The 22,941-nt window shown below is 37.0% G+C and overlaps 1 protein-coding gene across 1 annotated transcript in view; it reads right to left on the bottom strand.

Annotated features, from left to right (window-relative positions):
• MALRD1 (MAM and LDL receptor class A domain containing 1) overlaps positions 1 to 22,941 on the bottom strand; it is a 792,972-nt gene that overhangs the window by 593,945 nt on the left and 176,086 nt on the right. Inside the window, exons 16-19 of the mRNA XM_043564232.1 lie at positions 21,935 to 22,087; positions 21,419 to 21,524; positions 20,363 to 20,730; positions 16,505 to 16,917 (exon numbers count right to left, since the gene is read on the bottom strand). Of these exons, the coding sequence (XP_043420167.1) occupies positions 16,505 to 16,917; positions 20,363 to 20,730; positions 21,419 to 21,524; positions 21,935 to 22,087 (1,040 nt within the window). The remainder of the gene's footprint in view (positions 1 to 16,504; positions 16,918 to 20,362; positions 20,731 to 21,418; positions 21,525 to 21,934; positions 22,088 to 22,941) is intronic.

Raw genomic sequence — 22,941 nt, 5'->3', positions numbered from 1 at the left:
GAATTGATGAAAGTGGGCATTCTCAGTGTTTTTTCCTTGATATTAGAAGAAAAGCTCTCAGCTTCCACTATTGTTACATTAGTTGTGTATGTGCCATATATGGCCTTTCTTATGCTGCATTTCTTCTATAGCTAATTTGAAAAATCTTTATCATGAAAAGATTTTGAATTTTGTCAAATGTTTTATCTATAAGTATGACTCGTAACATATGACTTTAGTCTTCATTTTGTTAACATGGTGTATCACATTCATTGATTTGCATAAAATCAACCATCCTTGCTTTCCAGAGATAAATCTCACTTGATCATGTTGTATCTTTTCTTTTTTTTAATACATATATATATATGTGTATATATATATATATATACACATATATATATACATATATATATATTAAATTTATATCCAAGTTACTTAGCATATAGTACAACAATGATTTCAGGAGTAGATTCCAGTGATTCATCCCCTATGTTTAACACTCAGTGCTCATTCCAAGTGTCTTCCTTAATACCCCTTACCGATTTAGCCCACCCCCCCCACAACCGCTACAGCAACCTTGTTTGTTCTCTATATTTAAGAGTCTCTTCTGTTTTGTCCCCCTCCCTATTTTTATATTATTTTTGCTTCCCTTATGTTCATCTGTTTTGTATCTTAAATTCCACATATGAGTGAAGTCATATGATATTTGTCTTTCTCTGACTAATTTCACTTAGTATAATACCCTCCACGTAGTTCCATAGCATAGTTCCATCCATGTAGTTGCAAATGGCAAGATTTCATTCTTTTTGATTGCCAAGTAATACTCCATTGTGTGTGTGTGTGTGTGTGTGTGTGTGTGTGTGTGTGTGTGTGTGTATACATACACACCACATCTTCTTTATCCATTCATCTGTTGATGGACACTTGGGCTCTTTCCATATACTTTGGCTATTGCTGATAGTGCTGCTATAAACATGGGAGTGCATGTGCCCCTTCGAAACAGCATACCTGTATCCCTTGAATAAATACCTAGCAGTGCAATTGCTGGGTCATAGAGTAGTTCTATTTTTAATTTTTTGAGGAACCTCCATACTGTTTTCCAGAGTGGCTGCACCAGCTTGCATACCCACCAGCAGGGCAAAAGAGATCCTCTTTCTCTGCATCCTCGCCAACCTCTGTTGTTGCCTGAGTTGTTAATTCTAGCCATTCTGACTGGTGTTAGGTGGTATCTCCTTGTGGTTTTGATTTGTATTTCCCTGATGATGAGTGATATTGAGCATTTTTTCATGTGTCTATTAGCTATCTGGATGTCTTCTTTGGAGAAGTATCTCTTCATGTCTTTTGTTCATTTCTTCACTGGATTATTTGTTTTTTGGGTGTTGAGTTTGATAAATTATTTATACATTTTGGATATTAACCCTTTAATACGTCATTTGCAAACATCTCCTATTCTGTCGGTTGCCTTTTAGTTTTGCTAATATCATGTTGTATCTTTCCAATGTGCTATTAATTTTGGTTTGGTAGCATTTAGGAGAATTTTTACATCAATAGTCATCAAAGATACTGGCCAATATTTCTTAAAGTGTCTCTGCTTTGATACAAGGATTAATGTTGGCCTTGCAAAATAAGTTTACAAATATTCCTTCCTCTTCTATTTTTGGAAGAATTTGAGAAGGATTGGTATTATTTTTCAAAGTTTGTTAGAATTCACCAGAAAGGCATCTAGTCCCAAACTTTTGTTTGGTGGGAGGTTTTTGATTACTGATTCAGTCACCTCATTACTGGTATGTGCAGATTTTCTGTTTCATCATGATGTGTTCTTCTTTGGTTGTGTGTTTTTAGGAACATATCCACTCTCTCTAGGTTATCCAATATTTGATCATATATTTGTTTATAGTAGTCTCTTTTAACTGTATTTCTGTGGCATCACTTCCATGTCTCCTCTTCCATTTCTGATTCTATTTATTTGAGTCTTCTTTTTCTTAATCTATCCAAAATTTCGTCAATTTTATTTTCCTTTTCAAAACATCAGGTCAAAGTTTTATTGATCTTTTCTATTATTTTTCTAATCTCTTCTTCATTTATTTCTACTCTTATTTTTATTATTTCTTTCCTTCAACTAATTTGGGGATTAGTTGTTTTTGTTGTTTGTTTGTTGTTACTGTTATCTAGTTCCTTGAAATAATGTTAGGTTATTTGAGAACTTTTTTTGTTCCAATATGTATTTATATCAATATTAATTTCCCTCTTAAAGCTGCTTTTGCTGCATCTTTTAAGGTTTAGTATGTTGTGTTTCCATTTTCATTTGTGTTAAGATAACCCCTTATTTCCTTTTTTAATTTTTTTGACCCATTGGTTGCTCATAAGTGTGGTAATTCCCACATATTTGTGAACTGTCCACTTTTCTTCCTGTTTCTGATTTTTAGTTTCATAACATCATGGTTATAAAAAAATATGTGACATGATTTGAATCTTCTTAAATCTACTAAGAACTGTTTTGTGGCTTAACATATGATTTATCCTGGAGAATGTTCCACGTGTGCTCAGGCACAATGTATACATAGCTGAATAAATGTCTACTAAGTCCACCTGATCTGATGTAGGGTAAGCCCATTGCTTTTTTATTGATTTAATCTGGATGATCTATCCACTGCTGAAAGTAGGGATTTGAAAGCCCCTGCAATCATTATATTGATGTTTTTTCACCTTCCATCCTGTGACTATTTGCTTTATATATTTAGGTGTTCCAATGTTGTGTGCATATATATTTACTATTGCTATATGCTCCCAAAGAATCGTTCTCTCTATCCATTACTTAATGACTGTATTTGGCTATTGTGACTGTAAGAGTTTTTATCTGATATATGTATAGCTAGCTACCCCTGTTCTCTTTTGGTTACCATTTGAATGGAATATCTTTTTCTAACCCTTCACTTCTAGCCTTTGTGTGTCCTAAAATTAACACAAATCTCATAGGCAGCATATTATGGTATCTTGCATCTTATTTTTAGCCATTCAGTCACTCTATGCTTTTGATGGAAAAATTTAGTCCACTGTAATAATTTAAAAAATTATTGATAGTTAAGGACTTAATTTTTCATTCTTTTCTTACTATTTTTTTGCTTTTCCTTTCTTCCTCTCTTGCTGTCTTCCTTTGTAATGTTTTGTAGTGGTATGTTCTGATTTCTTTTTCTTTATATCTTGTGTATCTACTGGAAGTTTTTCTTTGTGGTTTCCAATGAGGCTTAAATAAATCATCTTACAGTTACAACAATCTATTTTAAACTGATAACTTCAACTGCATTTTTTTTATTTATTACATACATGTATATATTTTTAACATTTATTTATTATTGAGAGACAGAGAATGAGCAGGGGAGGGGCAGAGAGAGGAGGAGACACAGAATCCGAAGCAGGCTCCAGGCTCTGAGCTGTCAGCACAGAGCCCGACACGGGGCTCGAACTCATGAACCGTGAGATCATGACCTGAGCTGAAGTCAGACGCTTAACCAACTGAGCCACCCAGGCACCCCATAACTTCAACTGCATTTTAAAACTCTACAAACTTACTGCTATTCTCCCTCTATATTTTACGCTATTGATGTTTTATATTGCATATAAATTGTATCTCTTTATATTGCATATCCAATAACAAGTTATTGTAGCTTCAGTTATTTTCAATACATTTTTATGATTTTGTACTAGTTATACTAGATTTGTTCACCACTACAGTATTAGAGCAGTTTGAATTTGACTAAATTTATATTTACAGTAAATTTTATACTTCCATCTGTATTCATGTTGTTACTTATCATAATTTTATTTCAATTTAAGGAGCTCCTTCCAGCATTTATTGTAAGGCATGTCTACTGGAGATGAACTCCCTCAGCTTTTGTTTATCTAGGAATGTCTTGTCTCTATTTCATTTAAAAGAATAGCTTTACCACGTATAGTATTAGTAGTGGGCAGGTTGTTGTTTTTTTTTTTTTCTTTTAGTACTTTGGATATATCATCCCATTCGCACCTGGCCTGTAAAGTTTCTGCTAAGAATATCACTGGGGTGCCTGGGTGGCGCAGTCGGTTAAGCGTCCGACTTCAGCCAGGTCACGATCTCGCGGTCCGGGAGTTCGAGCCCCGCGTCAGGCTCCGGGCTGATGGCTCAGAGCCTGGAGCCTGTTTCCGATTCTGTGTCTCCCTCTCTCTCTGCCCCTTCCCCGTTCATGCTCTGTCTCTCTCTGTCCCAAAAATAAATAAACGTTGAAAAAAAAAATTTTTTTAATTTAAAAGAATAGCTTTACCACGTATAGTATTAGTAGTGGGCAGGTTGTTGTTTTTTGTTTTTTTTTTTCTTTTAGTACTTTGGATATATCATCCCATTCGCACCTGGCCTGTAAAGTTTCTGCTAAGAATATCACTGGGGCGCCTGGGTGGCGCAGTCAGTTAAGCGTCCGACTTCAGCCAGGTCACGATCTCGCGGTCCGTGAGTTCGAGCCCTGCATCGGGCTCTGGGCTGATGGCTCTGGGCTGATGGCTCGGAGCCTGGAGCCTGTTTCCGATTCTGTGTCTCCCTCTCTCTCTGCCCCTCCCCCGTTCATGCTCTGTCTCTCTGTCCCAAAAATAAATAAATGTTTAAAAAAAATTTTTTTTAAATAAAAAAAAAAGAATATTACTGATAGCCATGTGGTGGGAGTTCCCTTGTGTGTGACAAGTCACTTTTCTCCTGTTGCTTTCACAGTTTTTGTCTTTAACTTTTGGCAACTTGAATATAGTGGGTCTCAGAGTAATCTTCTTTGAGATAATCTTGCTTTGGAATACTTTGAGTTTCATTATCTGAATGGTCAAATCCCTTGATGATATGGGAGTCGTCTGTCATTTTTCTTTAAATAAGTTTTCTGCTCCTTTCTCTCTTCCCTTTGTGGGACTCCCATAATGCATATATTTTTCTCTAGTTGAATGTCCCACAGTTCCCCTATGCTTCCTTCACTCTTGTTTTTCTTTCTCTTCCTCTCAGTGGCTAATTCTGAATATTCATGTTTAAATTCCCTGACTCTTCTGCATGATCAAGTCTGCTGCTGAATCTCTCTAAAGAAGTTTTCAGTTATGTCACTATTCTTAAGCCTCAGACTTATTTGGTTTTATATTTATGATTTATATTTCTTCACTAAATTTCTAATGTTGTTCATGCACTGTTTCCTCAAATTCATTTAGTTGTGTAAATGTGTTCACTTTAATCTCAGTGAGCTTAAGATGACTTTGAATTTTTTCGTCAGAAAATTTGTAAATTTCCACTTGTTTGGGGGTCAATTATTGGAGGTTTATTCATTTACTTTGGTGGCACCACGTTTGCCTGAATCTTCATGATCCATGTGGCCCTGCTTTCCATCTGTGCATTTGAAAAACCTAACCCTCTTCCAATCATTATGGACTGGTTTCAGCAGTTAAAGACCTCCTTCTGTCAGGTCCTCAGGCTTCCAGTATGCTTCCAACATCACAGTTGACCAGAATTAGAGCAAGGTCATGTGGCTTCCCCTGAATCCTCAGTGGGTTTTGCAGTTGTCAGGCCTGTTACCAGAGGCCTGGGTTGACACAGATCATGTCTGGTTCCTGATTGGAAAGAACTTCCTCCAGAACCTTGATCAGCATGGCTGGCACAGGACCGAGGTCTGCCTCGTGGTCTGTATTTGGGACTGTAAATGCGGGCCTGTTACCAGGTGTGCAGATCAATGTGGTCCCCACGTGGTTCTTCAGAAGGCTCCCCTGTCAGGTAACTGGGAAGGTCCCTGGGTGGAAAGGAACACCCCCTGAGCATGACTGTGAGGAGTTAGAACTGGGTTACAGTTAGACCAAAGTTGGAAGGCCTACCTCCAGGAGGATGGATGGACACAATCCTGGTGAGTCCCTGAGCAGGTAGGATCACTCCTGTACCATGACTGAGAGGGAATGGAGATTTTATACTGCGGATTCAGGATCTATTGTTGGACTGAGATTGGTGGGGCAACTTTTTGGGGCATGGATGTAACCTCTGGCAGCTCGCTGAGCAGGCAGGACAGTTCCCAGCCTGAAGTTGGATCCCAAAGCTCCCTCAAAGTCATCTTTGTCCTTGAATGATTACCAAATCATTGTTGGGAGGGGCACAAGCAGGAAATCTTTACCTATATCTTGTTTCTATCACTTCAAACATCTAAAAGAGTTATTAAAACTATTCTATATATTCTAATATAGAGACAGGGGAAATAAAGGCCAAAATCAAAATTTAGGTGTAAAATTGACAATGTAGGAGATGAAAACATACACTGGAATGGATTAATAGATTAGTCATTAAGATATAAAGGTAGATACTGTACAAAATAAAACAAAGAAGGAAAAGAAAATTAGGAAAAAAAACTGAACAGAGCAAGAATATGCTCTGGGACAACAACTTCAAGCAGCTTAATTTACATGTAATCAAAGTTCACAAAGGAGAGGCAAAAGACGAGATGAAAGCTTAGGGGATCTGAGTTAGTAATAAATTGGACTTCATCAAAATTAAAAAGAGTCTCTTCTATAAAGAATCTATTGAAAGAATTAAAACACAAGCTACAGACTGGGAGAAAAAGCTTGTAATTAACATATCTAAAAAATAGGCTTGCATCAGAAAATATAGAAAAGCTCAAAACTCTATAGTAAGAAAACAAAAATCCAATTTAAAAATTGGGTACAAGATGTAAATAATAATAACAATAGGGTGAAAGATTTAAATATACACTTCAAATTATGTTCCATTCGGCAAGCATAGGAAATACAGCCAACATAATTAATGCTTAGGGCAATGCAAATTAACACCACAATAAGATAATATATACTTCTAACACTAAAATTAGGAAGACTGATAATAACAAGCACTGGGTAGATGTGGAGGAACTGGAACTAATATATTCCACTGATGGGGATAAAACACAGTTCCTGTGAAAACCTGTTTAAGAGTCTCTTAAAATGTTAAACACAATTCTAGCATGTGATACAGCCATTCCACTCCTGGGTATTTACCAAGAAAAATAAAAACAAATGTTTATATAAATACTTATATGCAAATGTGCACAGCAGATTTACTTATAATATCCCAAACTATAAGCAACCCAAATACTGATCAATAATTAAATAGATAATCTGTGCTGCATCCATATAATACTATTCAACGATAGAAATAAATGAATTACAGATACATTGTGTAACATAAAAGAATCTTCTGAATGCAGTAAGTCAGAAAAAGTACATACTGTACAATTTATATAAAATTTTGGGAAATATAAATTAACGTGCACTGAGAGAAACCAATTCAGTGGTTGTCAAGGAATGGGAGTGAGGACCCAATGGAAGTATTACAAAGAGACATAAGGAAACTTTTAGAGGTGAAGCATATTTATCTATTATCTTGATCGTGGTGATGGTTTAAAATTTCAATATTTTTAGTTTGTTATATGTCAGTTTTACTTCAATAAAGATTATAATAAAAATCAGAAGTTTGGCATAAGTTTTACACGTAATGACCAGCTGAGCCTTTACAGACCATGCCACACATAATAGCAGTGGTCAGTTACTTCAACTGACATTAATAAGCCGAACAGTTCCTATACCTACATGCACAATCTAGTTCTATCCTATGTATTTCACTTTAAACAAGCAATCGTGAATTGAAAGCACACAAACTAAACAGCGGAAAGCTAAAAGAACTTTTAAAAAGTGGGGGGGGGGGTAGTTTAATAGATCTCTTGGACAACATTAAGCAAACAAACATTCACATTATAGGGGTCCCAGGAGAGGAAGAAAAAAGTGTGGAAAACTGATTTGAAAAAATAATAACTAAAAGCCTTGCTAACCAAGGGATGGAAATAGACATCCAAGTCCAAAAACCAAAATTCCAAATGAGATGATCTGAAGGAGGTCTGCACCACCACGTATATTCATTAAAGTGTCAAATGTTAAAGAAAAGAGAATCCCTTGTTGACCTAGGAAAGTAGATAGAGTAGAAAGGCTCCAGGCTCACTTCGTCCCATGGATACACCTAGATAACACTTATATCAGAGTAAATGAACCAGAAAATGACCGGAAGACTGGCAGAACAGATTTTCCACAACTAAATGTAGAGAAGAGGTCACACTGAGAAGGTAGAAAGAGTGGAAATGTGGCCAGGAGCCCAACTGACTGGTGGGATTGTCTGCAAAAGGAAAGACACCAGGACACAGAAAGGGAGATGATCAGACCCCACACCAGGCACCCCAGGCACAGGGGACCCATCTGGGAAGAAAAATCCCCATAACATTTGGTTTTAGAACCCAGAGAGGGCTAATTTTGTGAGTTCTTACAGTGAATAGGGCTTAACCCCTTGAATTTTAAAGATCAGCAAATCCAGCTCCAGGAGAGCCACCCAAAGTGCAAGAGGAAACCGAGTCCCTGCCATTAAAAAGACAGCACAAGAAACAGCCCCCACTGAGATACAGCATAAAAGCAAAAGTTTAAAAAAAGCCTGGGGTATACAGGAGGGAGATTTATTTACTAATCTCAGAGCATGTGCTAAAGGGCAGGGATCTTTAGAAGACTACTCGAAGAATAAAAGAGCTCATGGGCAAGATTTCCTTGGCCCAGCACCCAGCCTAGATATATGGACACCTGCAGGATTCAGTGCAGTGCAAACACTCTCCACCTAGCTTCCTAAGAGTGTACCCAACCTCTGTGATCGTCTGTAGGCTCACCCCCTAACCATGGCCTGGCCTCAGCATGGGTTTTCCCACTGGGCTACAGGTCCCCTTCAATGCCTGGCACCGTGCACCCTACCTCCATGTTGTCTTATGGACATGCGCCCTTCAAAATGCCCTTTGCAGAAGACCATCCAAAGTGGGGCCACAAGCATGGCAGGGTGCAATCAGATCTGACAGGAGCTAACACCACTCCAAAGTGACTCATGCCCCAGGAAAAGGGGAAGGTAACCACACATACATGACCGTGACCAACAGCGGTGGGCTGTGGGTAGACATCTGATCTGATAAGAGGCCTCACCCACCAATGAAAGTTTCTGAAAAGACACAGGAAGAGTGCCCTGCAGTTGGGTGCTAATGCAGCTCTGGCAAACACTGGGTCTGGTTCAACTCAAGCCCTAGGTTGCCCCAGACTGGCTCAATAAAAACAAAAGGAACAAACTCTGCCCAAAACAGGCAGAATTTCCCTAACACTTCGAAACAGACACAGATTTAGAAAAATATGGAGACAGAGGAATATGTCCCAAATGAAGAACACAACAAAATCACAGCAAGAAAGCTAAATGAAATGAAGATAAGTAATATGCCCAACAGAGGATTTAAAGTCATAGTCATAAAGATACTCACTGGACTTGGGAAAGGAGTGGAGGACCTCAGTGAGACTTTCAAAAGAGACCGAAAATATTAAAAATGGAACCAATCAGAGATAAAGAACTCAATAACTGAAATTAAAAATACACAAAAGGGAATAAATAGTAGATTAGAGGAAGTAGCAACCTAGAGGACAGAGTAACGGAAAGCAATCAAGTCGAACAGGTGAGAAAAGAAAGAATAAGAAGAAATGAGAATTAGATTAAGAGAAGTCAAGTGACACCATCAAGCATGATAACATTCATACTATAGGAGTCCCAGAAAAATAAGAGAGAGAAAAGGGGGCAGAAAATGTATTTGAAGAAATAATAGCTGAAACTTCCTTATCTAGGAAAGGAAACATTCAGACCCAGGAGGCACAGAAAGCCCCTGACAAAATCAACCCAAGGAGGTTCATACCAAGACACATAATAATCAAAATGATAAAAATAGTAACAGAAAATTTTAAAAATACCAAGAGGGAAAAAAACTACATACAAGGGAAATAAGACTATCAGCTGATTTTTTCAGCAAGAATTTTGCAGGACAGAAGGGAGTGGCATGATATATTCAAAGTGCCGGGGAGAAAACACAAAACCCTGCAACCAATAATACTCTGTCCAGCAGCCTATCATGACAAATATCAGGAGAGATAAATAGTTCTGCAGACAACCAAAAATAAAAGAATTTCATCACCAATGAACCAGCATTAGAAAAAAGGTGAAAGGACTCCTTAAGTGGAAAGGAAAGACCATAAGCAGGATTAAGAAAAGTAGGAAGCACAAAAGCAGAAAAATTAAATATAATTATAGAAAATAAGTCAAGTGATTCACAATAAAAGGATGTAAACTATGGCAGCATATACTTAACATGTGGTAGAGAAAGGAGTAAAAACTTAGTGATTTTAGGATGGGCCAAACTTAGTGACCATCACTTAATACAGACTCCTAATAAGATTCTATAGATAAATGTAATGATAATCACAAATCAAAAAACAGTAATAGATATGGAAATAATAAAGAGAAGAAATCCAAGTACATTACTAAAGAAAGCTAGCAAACCCTGAGAAAAGAGCAAAAGAAGAAAGTAATGGAGAATACAAAAACAATGATAAAATAAGTTTAAAAATGCAAATGATTATGTACCTGTCATTAATTACTTGAAATGCAGGTGGACTAAATGTTCCAATCAAAAGACATGGGGTGATGGAATAGGTAACAAGGAAAACCAATGTATATTCTGCCTACAGGAGACTCATTCCAGTCCCAAAGAAATACACTGATTGAAAGTGAGGAGATGGAAGCATTTATCATGCAATGGAATTGAAAAGAAAACTGGGGAAGCAATGCTGATGTCAGACAAAATAGACTTTAAAACAGGAGATAAAGGACACTATATCATAATAAAGGAGACAATGGAATAAGAAGACAGAACAATTATAAATATTTATGCACCCAACATGGGAGAATCCAGTGACATAAAGCAGAATAACAAACGTAAAGGAAGTAATCAATAGTAATACAATAATAGGGACTTTAACAGTCAATTTGCATAAATGGACAGATCATCCAAAGACAAAATCAAGAAGGAAATATTGGCTTTGAATGCCACAGGGACAAGACGGATCTAAAAGATAATTCAGAACATATGAAGAGTGGAATGTACATCCTTCTGAAGTGCACATGGGATATTCTCCAAAACAGATCATGTGTTGGGCCACAAAACAAGAATAAACAAATTCAAAAAGACAGTCATACCATGCATCTTTTCTGACCACAATGTTATGAAATTAGAAATCAACAGCAAGAAAATCTGGAGATTACACAAATACATGGAAATTAAATAGCATGCTGCTAACAATTTCTTGGCCCACCAAAAAAATCAAAGAAAAAAAATGTTTAAATACATTGAGACAAATAAAAGTGAAAATACAACAGTCCAAAATCTTTGTGATACAGCAAAAGTGGTCCTAACAGAGAAGTTGATAGCAATACAGGTCTACCTCAAGAAGCAAGAAAAGTTTCAAATAAACAACATAACCCTACACTTAAAAGAACTAGAAAAAGAATAATCAAATCCAAAACCAGGAGAATGAAGGAAATAGCAAAGAACAGAAATCAATGAAATGAAAGAACAACCAAAAAAAAGTGAACAGATCAATGAAATTAGGAGTTGATTCTTTGAAAAGGTCAACAAAATTAATAAACATTCATCCAGAGTCACCCCCCCCCAAAAGAGTGAGGACTCAAACTAGAAATGAAAGAGGAGAAATAATGACTGACATCATAGAAATACAAGGGATTATAAAAGCATATTATAAAAATTTTTATGCCAACAAAATGGACAACCTAGAAACATGGATAAATTTCTAAAAACATATGACCTCCCAAAACCAATTTAAGAAGAAAAATGTAAATTTGAACAGACCAATTACCAGCAATGAAATTGAATCAATAATCATACAACTCCCAAAAAACAAAAGTCTAGGACCACATGGTTTCACAGGTGAATTCTACCAAGCAGTTAATATACTTCTCAAATTATTCCAAAAAATAAAAGAGGAAGGAAAGGTCGCAAATTCTTTCCATGAAGCCAAACCGGATAAAGACACGACAACAACAACAACAACAACAAAGAACTACAGGTCAGTATCTCTGATGACTATACATGAAATTAGCAAACTGAATTCAACAATACGTTAAACAAATAGTTCTCCACAATTAAGTGGATTTTATTCCGGGGATGTGAGTGTGGTTCATTATTCTCACATCAATCAATATAAATAATTTACCATGATCAAGTGGGATTTATTCTTGGGATGCAAGAGTGGTTCAACATTCACAAATCAATCAGTGTCATAAATCATATCAATAAGAGAAAGGATAAAACTATATGATCATCTCAATAGATGCCAAAAAAGCATACTACAAAGAACAAAATCCATTCATGATGGAAATCCTCAACAAAGTAGGTTTCAAGGGAACATACTTCAACATAGTAAGAGACAGATATGAAAAACCCACAGGTAACGTCATTTTAATGGGGAAAGACAGAGCTTTTCCTCTAGGATAAGGTGCAAGACAAGGATGCACTCTCTGTTTTATTCAAAATAGTACCAGAGTCCTACCTACAGCAATCAGACAAGAAAAAGAAATGAGGGGGACCCATATTGGTAAAGACGAAGTAAAACCTTCCCTATTTGCAGATTATATGAAAATACTGAAAACACTACCAAAAAACTACTAGAAGCAATAAATGAATTCAGTAAATTTGCAGAATACAAAATCGATATCCAGAAATTGGAGGTGTTTCTATACATTCTAAATGAAGTAGCAGAAAGAGAAATTTAAGAAACAACACTATTTAAAATTGTATCAAAAACAATAAATACCTAAGAGATGAAAGGTCTGTATTCTGAAAACTATAAAACCCTGATAAAAGGAACTGAAGATGACCCACACAAAAAACAAAGATATTTCATGTTCATGGACTTGAGAAATTATATTGTTGAAATGTCACCTCACAGATTTAATGCAATCCCTATGAAAATGCAACAGCATTTTTCACAGAATTAGAATAAAAAATACTGAACTAGAATAGATAATACTGAAATTTGTATGGAACCACAAAAGACTAGAACTAGAATAAATAATACTGAAATTTGTATGGAACCACAAAAGACCCACAAGAGCCAAAGCAATCTTCAGAAAGAACAAAGCTAGAGGTATCACAATCCCAGATTTCAAAATATATAAGCTGTAGTAATCAAAACAGTATGGTACTGGTAGAGTAATAAACATATAGATCAATGAAAAACAAGAGAGAGCTCAGAAATAAACACATGAATTTATGGTCAATTAATCTATGAATAAGGAAGCAAGAATAAACAATGGGGAAAACATGTCTCTTTAAAAACGGTGCTGGGAAAACTGGACAGCCACATGAAAAAGAATGAAACTTGACCACTTTCTCACACCACACACAAACTCAAAATGGATTAAAGACTTAAATGTGAGACCTAAACCATAAAAATCCTAGAAGAGAGCACTAGTAATTTCTCTGACCTCAGCTGTAACAGTATTTTTTAAAATATATCTCCTGAGGCAAGGAAACAAAATAAAAAACAAACTATTGGGACTACATCAAAATAAAAAGCTTTTACACAGCAAAGTTTACCATCAATAAAATAAAAAGAAACCTACTGAATGGGAGAAGATATTTACAAATGCTATATGCAATAAGGGGTTAATATCCAAAATATATAAAGAAATTATACAACTCAATACCAAAAAAAGACAAATCAATTAAAAAATGGGCAGATGACATACACAGACATTTCTCCAAAGACATTCAGATGGCCAACAGACACACAAAAAGATGTTCAACATTACTAATCATCACGTAAATGCAAATTAAAATCACGAGATATTACTATATAGCTGTGAGAATGGCTAAAACTGAAACACAAAAAATAAAAAGGTTTAGTGAGAATGTGGAGAAAAAGGAATCCTCATGCACTGATGGTGGGAATTCAGACTGGAGCAGCCACTGTGGAAAAGAGTATGAAGGTTGCTCAAAAATTAAAAATAGAAATATCATATCCAATAATTCCATTAGTATTTACCCAAAAAACACACTAACACTAATTTCAAAAGATAGTCAAGATATGGAAGCAAACTACATGTCCAACAACAGACAAATGGATAAGAAGTGGGATACAGACACACACACACACAAACACACACATATACACACAATGAAATATTATATAGCCATAGAAAGAATGAGATGTGCCATTTGAGACAACATGGATTAATCTAGGGGGAATTATCTTAAGTGAAATACACAAGACAAAAACTATATAATTCCACTAAGTGGAATTTTTTTAAAAAATTAATAAATAAACAAAAAGCAGAATCAGACCTATAAATACAGACTACTAACTGGTGATTGCCAGAGGGGAGGGTATTGGGCAAAATGGTTGAAGGTGAGTGGGAGATACAGACTTCTAGTTATTGAACATGTTAATTGTATTGTAACAGCAATAAATTAGGACAGGTAGTAGCTACACTTGTGGTGAACATAGTATACAGTCTCGTTGAATCACTATGTTGTATACCTGAAATTAATGTAATATTGGATGTCAACATACATCCTTGAAGTTTTCTTTTAAACAAACACTAAATGAGTACCTGTTGTCTGCTGGACTGAGAGTAGGTAATTTCACCTACAATACCGGAGTTAAAATCTTGCTTATTCCTGCTGTTGCAACAACTATGTATACTCATTATTCAATCAAGAAAAATATCTAGTTGTTTAAATTAGACCCAATTTTTACTATCTTGGATAATTAATCTACAAAGCATGCACAATCTGATTTCACCTTTTCATGCCCGAATGTCATTGAAAAAAATAAAAAGCCGAGAAGAACATTGCATAAAATCAAACAGAGCACTCCATGTATAATCCAAAATGAGTCTCAAACTTCAATCTCTGTGTTTTAGATTCACAACCAAAGCATTTCTTGGAAAGTTCCATATTCATCTGAATGTGAAGCAGCCCCCTTGCCAAGGTTATTTTCTCCTGGCAACCAATTCTTGAGTAAATATCATAAGGAGAGTTTATCTACTGAATGCCAGTTTGACCCAAATTACAATTCATCTGATTAAATATTAATTTGCAGTGGATGAGCCATTATTAAATGAAAGTCAAAGAACCTTCCTTCAGTTTCATTTCATATCATTACAGACATCTTACCATTACGGCTAACAGGAAGATAACACTCTACATAGGGCAGATTAGTTCCCATGACTACCGCTTATGTCTGTCTGGACACATCACCACTCTCAATGCATTCTCTAGTGAGCCAAGTACAATACATATCTACCATGGCTTTTAACGGGTGGCTTGGAGCTAAGTTCTTGGCTATAAAACTGTTAACTCAAGACATTTAAATAGAGACAGTGCTCAGGGCACGTGGGTGGCTCAGTCATTTAAGCATCTGACTTCGGCTCAGGTCATGATCTCATGGTCTGTGGGTTTGAGCCCTGCATTGGGCTCTGTGCTGACAGCTCAGAGCCTGGAGCCTGCTTCGGATTCTGTGTCTCCCTCTCTCTCTGTTCCTCCCCCGCTCACAGTCTGTCTCTCTTTGTCTCTCAAAAATAAATTAACACTAAAAAATAAAAAATAGAGACAGTGCTTTAAACTAGGGTACCAAAGAAATTTAGTACATGTAAAAAGGAAAGAAAAATTTCGCCTGGATAGGTAAGAAGTTTCTCCTTGTAATTATACATAGATCTGTTAGAGCAAAGGGAAAAAAGAATATTCAACCCTCCTCCATGTGACAGGCTGTATGATATATTACAAAGGGAATGAACGTGAATTAATTGGAAATTGTGGGTCCCAGCCCAAGTCCCCATTCTGCTGCTCAATATCTATTTGGCTAGATATAAATAACCTCTTTGAGTTTTTTTTCTTTGTATCTGTAAAACTGACAAAAAGGATCTCTGACTTACCCACTTCAGGGAATTGCTGAGGGAATCAAAGGGATAGATAATAGATGCTAAATTCCTTCACAAAATGGAAAAAGCCACATAAGCATTTAAACTTGCCAGTCCAAGTTTTCCTTTTAGGTAGGAGAAGGTAGGTGAGAATCAGAATAAAGAATATTCCACCGGGAGTAAGGAGACCTAGATTAGCTGTGTGTTTTATGCCCCAGAGTAGCTGTGTGTTTTTCCAACAAAGCATACACTCTTCTTGAATTTTGTTGCTTACCTATAAAATGTGGCAAAAGTCAAATGAAGTATTCAAAATAACAGACTGAAGAATCTGAACTTTTGGCACAATACCAGAATTTGTGCAAAACTCCTTTTCCCACCAGATTTTTTTTTCAGTAGAAAAATTACTTAAAGTGAGAGGGACCTTCAGCTGCTTCCAGTGACATGTGTCCACCTTTAGAAATGTTAATCACCCATTATTAGGGGTATTTAGGGAGAAAAGCAACTTAACAAGCTCTGGTACCCCCTTAATTGAATGATAAATGTGTACTGAAGTAACTATGATCAAATTCCACTTGCTTTTCATTCAAGAACACAGCAATCCTTCATATTCCCTAGACATCCTGATGCATTTTAAATACATGTTACAAAATCCATTATCCATACCTGAAAAGGCCGCCTGCTGGAAATGTTGAGGCGTGTCCTTGTCCATCTGTTGCCTTGGTTCCCAAATATCTGCCACAGCAGCTGTCCTCTTGTGTTACTCCAGACCCGCTGGTAGATGGCCAGCCTGTAAATGTGCTTCCCGAACATGTGGTAATAGAAGCGGAAGGTGCAGCCGTCTGCATCAGTGGCATTAAGGACAGGACTGAGCAGAGCGGCTCTGTTTTGGAAAACCTGAGGCTCCGAAGATTCTATGTAGAGATAGTGCCCTTTAGCTGTGCCCCAAGTATTATCCTTCATTGGCCCTGTATTAAGTGTTGGGGTTGGACCGTGCTTCCTGGTCCAATCAAAGTCATCTTCTGTATCTTGTTCCCAGTTACAAATTCCATTTTCAAAGTTACACTGTAGCTCAGGTACTGAAATTGGCATTAAACGAGAGCAAAAGAAAATTAAGGACAAAAATAACTATGATTAAAAATACCAGTTGATATTTTGCTCCTGCCAAGGTTAACCATTTTAACTTTTTTCTCAAATGCAACATTAAAGTTTTTTAAAAGTGAATAAATCCTAGACTTAAATCAAGTAATCATATTTTATAGACTGAAGGTGGCATCACTTCAGCCATTATTTTCCAAATGCCTTTTATGCCCATCCCTCCACCATTTCTAGCACTATAACTCTATGCAAATGGTCATGACACCATGGCTGACCCAACACGACAAACTTCTGGTTCAGCTGATTTCAACCTTAGCCGAATGTTTCAATCCCCAGTGAACATGAAAAATCAAAACAAAACAAAACACACTAAAGCCGAGAATTCGTCTCCGGAGATGTTGATTTAATTTGTACAAACAGTGCATCTGGCCTTCAGGATACTTCATCATCTCCCTTGGTGATTCTCGCACACGGAACTGAGAACTGTCATATTTTCATAGGTCTCAACCTTTCAGAATCACCTGAGGTGCATGGTATAATTGCTTAGTCCATGGCGAAGTCCTGTACAAATTACTCGTTTGTCAGACATGGGGTGAAGCCCAGGAATCCATATTTTAATAAGCACCCAAGATGATTCTGATGCCAGTGTTTTCCAGACCCCATGCTGAAAAACTCTTCTTTCTGGCATCATCTTGCCACAGTAACATGCCAATGCCAGAATGACCATTCTTCCACGGCAGTTTGTCATTTTCCTTCTGTATTCAAAATCCTTCCATAGATACTCGTTTCAACCTAAGCCTAAATTCCTCTATCTTTCAAGCTTCACCTTTCCCAAGTTAACTTCCTGTTCATACCCTTCCCCTTGGCATAGGCCATCTTCTACATGTGCCTTAAACACCTCGCCCCTCTCTCCTTCCTCTATTCATGCCTCCTGCTGTGCTGTGTGCCCAGTGGACACTTGGCTGTGTCTCCTGGGAGGCATTTTTTTTCTTCTCACTGGATTGTAGACCTTTGAGCCGGAGCTTTGAAACTTTAAACTCCTTTCAGTCACTAGAAGGTCAAAGCACTTAGGAAAACCTGACTTGTCCCTTGTCAACTAGCTGATCTACCTTAATTTCTAGGGTAATAGAGGAATTCATTTCTCAGGATGTGAGCATTTTGTTGACACCAAGGATTGGTTTAGAATAAATGCAACAGAATGTACATCTAGCATTAATTGGGGAGGAAAAAAAAAACAGGAATTAGAATTAACGAGTAGTTCTACATTTTAGCTTCATTTACATAAGCTAATATTTAAAAAAAAAAAACAAATGTCAGTTATCTTTTAACTATTCATCTTAGTGAGTGCACTTGGTGCCAAAGGTGAATAAATATGCTGAAACAATAAATACAAGCATATGTGGATAAATGCAGCCAGGCAAGAACAAATCATCTGTCTTTGAAAACCACAGAACAGGGGCTTAGACCTAATGAAGGGAACCAAGTGAGTAAATGTCAAATGGGAGATGAGCTTTCATTTGATATTTCCTCACTTGTGACTAATCAAGCCCAGCTGTGACGTGAACTGGGGCCCCACAGTGTACTCTCCAGGTGTCAGTCTTTGGCGGTGGAGCAGAAGGAGAATGTCAAGCTGTGAAGTTTTTTGACATATAACTGGCACTGAAGCCAGGAGATTTCGATACTGCCTGTCTTCATACTGACTGCATGCTCAGTCTGTACTTCAAAAGGGAATACACGTAGCTCCACCTTCAAAAAAATACTATGTCTCTAAACATAGGAACCTTTAGGAAATACAACACAGATTTCTGGATGTCTAACGCATTCTATGGAATAAAGTAACAGGTCTATATGGAGAGCTGTAGGAGAAACTGACAGTCTAATGCCACTATGATTTCCTTTCATTAATACTTCGTCACTGAAAGTATTTTGCTATTACACTTGTATGGCCATAATTCCCTGCTACTGTTACTACTGGGTAGTCGGAAGGATAATTTGCTTCTTTCCAGCAACAGATCAACATTTTGTGGAGGAGTAGGATTTGGAGACCTTGGAAAAGATGAAAAAGCTTTCTGAATTTGCAAAAAATAAATTGCCTCAATGACAAGTAACACTTCTTATGTCAGCCCCTGTCTAAATTATCAACTTTATTTATATCCACTCAAGGTATTAGTTGTGTAATGAGACGCATGGTAATTCTGACTTCAATCTACCTATATCAAAAATCACATATATGCAACACTCTCTACAATAATTTATATGGAAATTTCTTGATGCAGTGTTTCCTATGATGTACCGAGCATATTATGGCTTCCTTTTGGTTTATAATTAGCCTCACAATTTAATAGGCAAATAGCTTGAATTTTAAGAACTGTTGCTATTTCTAGACAAGGAAAGATGCAAACTCTTTTTCTGACTGACTTTTGAAATCTGAAAAAAAAAAACAACTCTGAGCTTCTAATTCATTTTCAAGATCAACTGCACTGGGCACGATATATCTGGAGCTAGGTTTATTAAACTGCAAACCATATACAATCATCAGATACCATAAATGTTTTGGTGAATTTAAACCAAAAAGTCAGGACGTATCTTTGACATGCCACTCTCTGCTCCCTATAGCCAAAACACCATCAAATGTCACTCCTAAATATCTCCCCAAACATCAGTTTCTCCATCACCATCACTATCGCTGGGACGCAGGCTGCCTGCCGCCTCCTTAGTTGACTACCACAATGGCCTCCTGATAGGTCTCCTGAAACCTTTCTCCTCCAATCCGCTCATCACACTGTATTTACAGTGACATGGTTTACAAGCCCAATTTTATTATATTACCCTCCTTACTAAAAACTTTCAAATGAAGAAAAACCTCCCTAATACGGACTACCAAGATCTGCAAACCTAGCCTCCCCCACATCTCTGTCCTTATGCTGCACTCTGTCTCCCCTTGACCTCTCGACTCCAGCCACACTGGCTGGCCTCCACCTGCCATGCAGTCACATATCAGGGCTTTTGAATATATGCTTCAATTGACTATTTGTCAGATCTCAGCTAAATCATCACCTCTAAAAAATTCAATACATTATAAAAATTCAGAGCATCTCCCTCTGTAATTCCTATCTAAGCTGCCATTTTGTAGTTAATTTTTAAATATTTGAACAATATATATCTCCTCAGTTAAACAGTAAGCTCCATGAGGTCTGAGACTCGGTAGTTGTGTTTCATCACTGTGTCTCTGGTATGGATTTTATGAGTCTACATAACAAATACTGGTAGCCCAATTAACTGAACAGTCATCAACTTTGGAACAATGCTTAGTGTCTTTGCTTTGATTGCCTAGAAAACAGTGACCTGATCAAGATCACCACTATCAAAATAAGGACCAAAACAAACAAACAAACAAACAAAAAAAAAAAAAAAAAAAAAACTTACCACAGTTGGCCTCATCAGTGTGATCACCGCAATCATCCACCAGATCACATAACAGAAGCTTTTCTATGCAAGCCTTGGTGTGTCGACACCAGAAAAAATCTGGCTCCTCGCAGCTCTCCGCAGGAAGGGGAAGAGTGCAATTTTCAAATCTGATGTCATCAATAGCCGAGACCCCATCATAAATGCCAAGACTGACTTTATCTAGTGACAAATGGAAGGGCTGAGTAAGGCGTCCAAGCTGAATAGTCGCCTGTGACCACTGGTTGCCCTGGTTATATAATACTCTCCAGAGTACTGTAGGGTTGCTGGAATTTTCCACATGTAGCTGTAGCTCAGCTGCTCCCACTGACAGACCATAGTTATAAAACCTGAAAAAGAGCAAACACAAGAAATGGAAATGATTTATGGGATCGACTAAATATTTAACTTACAGACTCTTTCACCTGGTTAAAAGTCAATTCATTATTAGTTATCATAATGGATGCCTTTATTTCTTGCAGTAACTGTGGTTGCTCATATCTGCCGAGTTGCATTCTCTGGAGTGCAGGATCCTGGGAGCCTGTCTCAAGGAGGTCAATCCAGTGTTAAATCAAAGCAGTGTTAACTCAATTATAATCCCTTGTTGGAGGGGAAGAGTCCCTTTCATCTAAAGAAAGAACACAACAAATATGGATAATATACTCCCAAGTAAAATGCTAACTGTATAAATCAAATGCAATAGCTATTTTTAAAGCCAAACCCAGGGCAAATCCGAAAGTCCAGTAAGTTCAGGAGTATGCCTGCAACCACTGGGCTGCAAGGGTAGTTGACCACAGGTTTTAGTATTCTTTTTTTTAACGTTTATTCGTTTTTTGCGAGACAGAGAGAGACAGAGCATGATGGAGGAGGGGCAGAGAGAGAGGGAGATACAGAATCCAAAGCAGATTCCAGGCTCTGAACTGACAGCATAGATCCTGACGCTGGTCTCAAACTCACAGACCATGAGATCATGACCTGAGCCGAAGTCAGATGCTTAAATGACTGAGCCACCCAGGGGTCCCGGATTTTAATACTCACCAGAAGGAAAGTGTGCATCCAGGTCCTGCCTGGCTGAAAGTCGGGCTCTGGAGTTTAGCAACTTGTGACAAGCTTCTGCTTTTCTTCAGAATGAACATAAAATGCCCTATTGAAATACAAATATGTAAATCAGCCAACTGAGTTGAAACACCTGCCTTTTAACCCTACACTGAATTCTACACCTGACAAAAATTAAGACTATACAATTAAAAATCAATAACAGTGATTGTGAGTCAAGTCTACTCTTATAAATACTAAACTAGTATCTACATCTAGGTGAAAATGTCCACAAAACTTAATAATTTCAGTGAATTCAGTCAAAAAAGAGAACTGGACTCCCTCCCCACCACCCATAAAGGAGTCATTTCATATTGACAACGTAAGAATAATTGCCAATATTCAAATGTCATACAATTTGTCTTAGTAACGTAGAACTTTAAATGCTTCTCTTTCTCTTCTCAGACCTGACCAAGGGTGAATGGAAGTAGTAACTAAGAACCTCTCCTTGTGTCTTACCTTGAGCTGTTCTGTGAGTATGATCCCAAGGTGGAGCCTGTTGTTCAAATTCAGCTGAAAGGTTACTTCTAGAGTTCCATATCCAGTCAAAATGGTCACCACTAATTGCTTCAAACCAACCACAGCTATTTGCTTCAAAGTCACACTTGGAACCTGAAGAACAAAATGGGACTCTTAGGGTGGCTCTCCAAAGTATTCACATGCTTTAGAAAGGATAGAGATCAACTGAAATCACCTTATTCTATTTCTCTAAATACTTTAAAGGACACATTTGAGGGAAAAAAGGATCCTATCTGACCTAAAAAATTAAAACACAACAGAGTTGTTCTTTTCATACTGGAAATTGATAAAGCAGAATTACCAAGAAATTAAACTTTTTTCCAAATATTTTTTTCAAGGAAACAGCATTAGTCAGCCATATTGATTATAGATTTGCCAAGGTTTGCCTAATTTATCCTGATACTCATGTTACTTCTCCGCCACTATTACATCACCTGGAAGATTTAATTGTTCCTACAGATTATTCAACACTAAAACATGAAAAGTAGCCACTTTAAAAATTTTTAGTACTTAAGAATTCCAGATTATATTTAATATGATGTTCACCAGCAATTTTGTAGAGCTGAATTATTTACCAAAGCATTGTATGCATTACGTAATTTGTGCAGGGCAGAATAATTTGACCCACTTTTCAGGTAAATATGTAAGAAACAGTTAATTTCCACAAAGCCATAAGAAAAAAAGAGAAGGACTGGGAAGTCATAATAATAGTGTCAAATTATGGCTGATATATAGCAGATACCTTATGTCATAGACTCTGAACCAAGTGCTTTATATAGATCAAACTTTCACAATAGCCCAGAGGAAGGTGTTATTGTTGTAGTTGTTTTAAAGAAGAAAAAAAGAAAGTTCAGGAAAGTTATTAACTTAACCAAGATCATATAATTATGAAGATGTAAGATGGTCTGAAATCCAGATATTTTCACTCCAAATCTAATATTCTTTCT

The sequence above is a fragment of the Prionailurus bengalensis genome, chromosome B4 (assembly GCF_016509475.1).
Source record: "Prionailurus bengalensis isolate Pbe53 chromosome B4, Fcat_Pben_1.1_paternal_pri, whole genome shotgun sequence".
NCBI lineage: Eukaryota > Metazoa > Chordata > Mammalia > Carnivora > Felidae > Prionailurus > Prionailurus bengalensis.
The sequence above is the reverse complement of the archived record's forward strand: the minus strand, read 5'-3'. Positions and strand labels throughout refer to the sequence as shown.